This window comes from Monodelphis domestica, chromosome 1 (assembly GCF_027887165.1).
Source record: "Monodelphis domestica isolate mMonDom1 chromosome 1, mMonDom1.pri, whole genome shotgun sequence".
Classification (NCBI taxonomy): domain Eukaryota; kingdom Metazoa; phylum Chordata; class Mammalia; order Didelphimorphia; family Didelphidae; genus Monodelphis; species Monodelphis domestica.
This window is the reverse complement of record NC_077227.1, coordinates 213,423,395-213,429,696: the sequence shown is the minus strand read 5'-3', so window position 1 is coordinate 213,429,696 and position 6,302 is coordinate 213,423,395. Positions and strand designations below refer to the sequence as shown.

General features: G+C 36.4%; 1 protein-coding gene across 1 annotated transcript; it reads right to left on the bottom strand.

Moving 5' to 3' along the window:
• Window positions 1–2,338: 2,338 nt before the first annotated feature.
• GPR33 (G protein-coupled receptor 33) lies at window positions 2,339–4,024 on the bottom strand. The gene has a single exon (XM_007472518.2). The coding sequence runs from the start codon at window positions 4,002–4,004 to the stop codon at window positions 3,015–3,017; it is 990 nt and encodes a 329-aa protein (XP_007472580.1). The 5' UTR covers window positions 4,005–4,024; the 3' UTR covers window positions 2,339–3,014.
• Between the last annotated feature and the right edge of the window lie 2,278 nt (window positions 4,025–6,302).

The following is a 6,302-nucleotide window of genomic DNA, read 5'->3' as shown; positions in this document are numbered from 1 at the left end:
ATATCTGGGAGAAGTCAAGAAAGGTCTCCATAAGGCATTGCCACCTGATTTATATTTTAAAAGAAGTTGGAGATTCTCTCTAGAATGAGGTGAAGATGAAGAGCATTCTAGGCATTGAAGGCACCAAATGTTACGGGAGGAGGAAGGAGATGAAATGCCAAGTTTGGGGACCAAAAAGAATGTTGGTTTGGTTAGAATGTAGAGTATGTGAAGGGAAGTAATGTGATATCAGTATGGAAAAATGAGTTAGAACCATATAACAAATGTCTTTAAATGCCAGAAAGAGGAATTGTGTTGTATCCTAAAGGTATAAAAAGCCCTGAAAGTAGGGGGGTGATATGATCATACTTGTGCCAAAGGTATGTCCATTTTGTCATTGGCTGGAGTATGAATTGTAGAGGGGAGAAACCAGAGGCAAGGAGACCAATTTGGAGACCATTGCAGTAGTCTAGATCTGCACTGTCCAACTCAAATAGAAAAGAATCCCCGAGGTCCACATTTTGACTTAGAAAATCACAAACTAACATTATCTGAGTTGTACTACATTTTTATTTATTTTGTCAAACATTTCCCATTGATAGTGTAATCTGTTTTGGGCTGTTTGTAGCCACTGACCTCAAGTTTGACACCGCTGGTCCAAAGAAGAGGTGTTGAGGGCCTGGTCTAAATTGGCTCCCATTTGAATAGGGAAAAGGAACATATGCAAGCAATGTCTGAAGTTACAATCAACAAGACATGGAAAATGATTGTCTGTGGGGAGTGCCTCAGAGGGAAGTATCAAGGCTTACGTCTGAAGTTGCAAACCTGAGTTGACTGAAGAAGGGAAGTTCTAAAAATTATAATTCATGTCTTCTTGACTACAGGTTCAGCACTTCATCCATCTGGCTGCCTGTAGGAGGTTAACTGCTGTGGATCTCTTAGATATGATAATGGGTTAAAGAGTGCATACATTGCCAAGGTCTTTTCTGGTCTTGCAGAGGAAGGGCACAGTCCTCTAAGTATGTCACTTCCCATCCTTCACTAGCCTTTTCCACACTGATACAAATACCAGTGCCCCTCTGACATTGCAGGATGAGTCTTTGGCAGTAATGCAAATTGAGGCAGCATTACTTCTCCTGATAGAAACAGCTTTGGGGGTGTATGCCTGAGTCACAAATCTTGTTTTTTCAGTACTAATTGGTGAGGATGCATGAGCCTAGCTATTGACAGTCATTATTGCATTTATGGCCCATCTCTGAGGCAACTTGGCCTTGACATATTGAAGACCCTCAGCAATTAGTTGAAATTCAGTGTCTGTTATCTGGGATAAACCTATTATGGTCTGTTTCTCATAATTAACCCAGGATTATGTAGGTTAAAGGAGTTCTGCTCATGCCCTTCTCCCCCCACTTTTTTTTATTAGTTTATTGTTTTGTTTTGTTTTACAAAAATTCATTAAATACTTGCCAACACCAAATAGTGCAAAATATAAAATCTTGTTCACTCTAAATAAATGAAAGCAAACCTGGCCAGGAAACATTGAGAACAAAGCTGTTCGCTAGTCCTTTTAAGAATTTCGGGTTCCCCACCAGTGAGTAGTTTGGTGGTTAACAGCATTATTACCTGTCAAGTGAATTCTGCTAAAGTTTCGATCTTTTCTTGACATAATTTATCTAGAGCTCCTTTTGTGTAAGACTCGTGAAAACATATCCTCTGAAAACAAAATTCTTCCAGTAGGGAAATTTCATAGAAATGATAGGTAAGTGCCAGTGAACACTTTAAGAGTGTACCTATAACATATAAAAGTGGGCTGGAGCAACTGCTGAATGAATAATTTACTCATGAGACAGTCACTGATCTGGAAGTCTAGGTCAGAAGGGACCGTTTTTTGCAGTAATAAAGGTTTTTACCAACAGGCAGTGTTTTGTCACTGTTTTGTCACAAATCACAACAGGGTGATTTGTCAAAAAAGTATAAGTGATGGAGAACAAAGACAAGAATGGTGTCCATAATGCTTAATTACATTAGTACACAATCATTGTCTGAAGATAGGCAGTCTGTTCAGTTTGGTTACTATGAAATATGCTGAGAACAACCTTGATGAAAGTTACTATTATCTTGGAATGGGGTCAGTGTGTGAGAGCACATGCGTGTAAAACCGGTTGAACTTTTAGCCTCTAAATGTATGAAGATGCAAACTGCTATGTTTAAAGAAAACAATCAGATCTTAACAAGCAAGCAACAAGGACTATAAAACGTCATAACTAGAAGATAGCAGGGACTCAGGGCATGTTCAGGGCTGGTCTGAACTCCTCTTGTGCAGGAACATTTATTTATTTGCAGGGTTACTTCCAGGGCATATATCATTGTTTTATTAGGTTAATCTTGATCCTTCTCAAAACTAGAAACTAAGGCAATTCTAAACAACACAGAGCCATTAGAAGCAGTATCACCTCAACAATACTCAGATTAGATTAAATGATTTGTTCTTGTCACACTGGATTTTGCTTTTTGTTCTATTTCTCCAGGTCACACCTGAGGTTGGAGCCAGATGTGGGTCAAGGTTCTTGGGTTGCCAGTATTCCACAGCTTGTGATGTAGCCTGAACAGGGCAAGACAATCTATAGCAGGAACAGTTCTAGTAATGAGGGTCCAGAAGCAAAAAGAGCTCTCTGTCACTTCCTCTTAGGTAAAAAGGTCTTTGTCATAAAGTGACAATTGACTGGAGACAGAGACAAGAGTGGTGTCCATAGTCTAGGAGTTCTGGCTGTCAATACAGCATCAGGATCCCAATGACAAAATAGGCAAATGTTGTCTAAGTTCAACCAAGAGTCCCAGGAAAAGAATGTCCAAAGGGGCTGGAGTTCATATGAAAAGTATCTTTTCAACTTGACTTGAATAACAAGAATGATTGCAGATAGATTTTTGAGCACCAGAGTCTAGAACTAAGTTTGCTCTTCTCCCTTGTTTATTTTGGGTTGAACAAAAAGGAAGAACTCCCTTTCTGATGATATTTTTGCTTGGGGATACACAATTTAAACTGACACTTCTGTACATGGGTTTTGGGGCTGCTTTAAAGAAGACTCTTCATGTAGAATTGAGTCAAACAAAACAACAATAGACTTTTTGAAAACTTTCTTGAAGTTCTCTCCAATAAATAGATAAAATGTGGGAGAAAAGAAACTGTTAAATGAACTAGTAATGGCTGTAAGAATTAGAGTTAGTTTTGTGACTTGCATGTGAGACTCACTGATAAGTAAACCCTGGTAGACATGGTAGGGCATCCAACAGACAAAGAAAGAGCCAACAGAAATCACCATAACTTTAAAGGGTTTGCTAGACTTAACCAACCTCCTTTGTCTCATCCTCTGGGCTACTTTAACATAACAGAATATGATGATGAATAAAGGAAGGAGAAAACCCAACCACAGGCGACTAATGAATAAGACCATCTGGACCCCTTTCCCAAGTGTCTGGGTCTTCTGGCTCTTCCAGTTATTGGATAAAGCATAGTTGTTCTTGCAAGTCACTATTCCATTGCTTTCTTTATGGATCTCCCGGAATATCAGATATGGAATGCTGAAGATAGTAGCAAAGATCCAAATCCCTGTGAGAATGCTGGAAGCCCAATGAATGTTTCTGTGTTTCTGTGACCATACTGGGTGAAGAGTAAGAATATAGCGATCAAGACTAATGGCACTTAGGATAAAAACAGAGGCAAACATCCCCAAGGAAAAGGTGCTATTGAAGACTTTGCACATGGCAATCCCAAAGCTCCAGTGATCGCTTTGAAGGAAAGAGGTGATCTTAAAAGGTATAATCAACGAGGAAATTAAGTATGAGAGAATGAGGTGGAAAAATAAGAGAGTATTGATTGTCTTTTTCATCTTGAATCTTAGCACCCACAGATAAAAGCCATTGGCTATGATACTAGCAATGAATGTGATGTATAAGAGAGGAGCAGTTGCCAGGTAAGTTATTGAGACAGAAGTGGCAAAACTGATGTTTCTTCTTAGTGTGGTCATGTTGATCAAGTAAGCGGTAGTGTTATTTAGATCTGTAACTTCCTGTGGCATTGTGGATATCTAAGGGTGAAAGGAAAGATAAAAATGAAGAAAAAAGAAGTCATATCAGAGGATTTCCCCCCCCTCTTTAATTTAGCAACATGGTTGAGAATAGACCTTAGTTGATAAGCATTGGTTATACTAGGTACTATGTGAGCATTGAGGACACAAATATAGCATTCTGTGTATTTTACAACCATTATATCCTGAGTTTCAACCCATTCTTCCCATGGATGCAAGGTGTGATTCTGTGAAAGTATGCCCTGGATTTATGGGAAGAACATTGTATAACTACTGTGCTTGCTATGCCTTTGCTAAGAGCTAATTGTGGGGGACTCAGTGAATTAAGAGCCAGGCCTAGAGAGGGGAGGTCCTTGATTCAAATCTAGTCTGACACCTCCTAAGTGTGTGACCCTGGGCAAGTCATTTAACCCCTACTGCCTAGCCCTCATTGCTTTTCTGTCTTGGAACCAATACAGTACTGATTCTAAGACAGAAGGTAAGAATAAAAAAAAATTAAACAACTAATTGCATCTATTGGCTGATTTTAGTGGGATGCACAACAATGAACACTTGTGAACTATGATATTAAAAGTACAGATACACAGGGTTACCCCAAGATCAGATCATAATGTAGCAGTCAGTTTCTGGGGCTGCAAACTATGAGGAGCCAACCTGAGAAAACCCAGAATGGTTGCTACACAAAAATTGGCATATACAAGAAAAAGCAAATGGAAGGTAGCCTTAGAGTGAAGGACACTAATAACTGAGGGTTCTGGAAAAGAAACTAATAATAGTATTAGATTAAATATATCATATTAAATTTAAAAATTAAATAAATTATTTGAAAAGTACAATAATAGTGTACTATAATAATGAGATGTTATTGCAATATAATTGGCCACAGTTCACTGCATCATAATCAGAATAATTTGAGTGACAGAAAAACAAAATACTGAATTATTGTCCCATTAAGGGAACACATTCTAGGAACCTCTTATATAAGAAATGAAAGAAACAGAAATTGAAGAATATAAACATGAAGCTAGTTTTCCCAGTATTTGGGCTGTTTCAATGAATTCTAGAAAGCAACTTTTAAGAGAACTCAAGATTCATTTTGTACTGGCATCAATCTAATCAGCTTTGCTTCTTGACAATTATGTGATATCTGCTTTGAGAATGGATTATATTATATTAGGCTGGTACATTTTTACAATAATATAAACCACATGAGCACACATTGCCAAGATTATACACTTATCTTTAGCTTTTAATTGTGAATTGATATAAAAATAGAGTAAACTCTTTTATGTACATTATATTACCTGGCATCCACCTAGAGTACTTTGACCAGATATTTGTAAGAGTGATATTGAGGCCCTGAAAAATTATAAAAGCATCTTATAAATATTCAAAGTATAGTTTGTGTTGTTTTTTAAATTTAATTAAAATTATTAAATTTATATTATTTATATTTAATTGTATTTCAATTCTTTGAAAATTGACATATACACATAAAAAGAATACTTGATTAGCTGAAGCACATCATTTGCTGACCGCAAAGTTGATTAAAAGGAAATTTGTAGTATTATCATAAAAAGGAATAAGGGGGAAACATGAATCATGTAACCTCGGAAAAATATTCTAAATTTAAAAGGAAAAAATTAAAATTTTAAAAGGGAAAAAATTAAAAATTAAAAACAAACAAACCCAGGAATCCAAGATTATATTGAAAAATCATGGTAAAAAATTATGTATTATCACTGAGTCAATAAACCATATATTTACTTTTTGATCCCCTAAGTAAAATGGAGATGAATGTTTTTTCAATGAGCAGAAACATTCTCAGGTTGTATATAGGGAAAACTAATGTGACCTGCCTGCAATCAAATTGATATTAAGTGGCAGTGATAGAACTTGACCTCAGGTTTCTTTGCTCCAAATCCAGCACTCTGACCATGGTAAATGTAATGAACTTGATATTTATATGACATTTACAAAATACAGAGGCTTCTAAAAGTCTCTATGTTGTTTCAAATTCCAATAGCTTAAAACCACACTAAGACTTTTGGGACAACCTGTATATGATTTTATTCTCAACAAATATAAGATTAATCTCATAACATTTAGGAAATATATTATCATATTCCAAAAGAGTATTCATGTTAGAACTTAGACTAAAATAGTTTGTAGTATTAATAAAGCCTTTGCTTACACACATCTATTCCTGTAGTCTAATAAAGAAATATTTATTTGCAA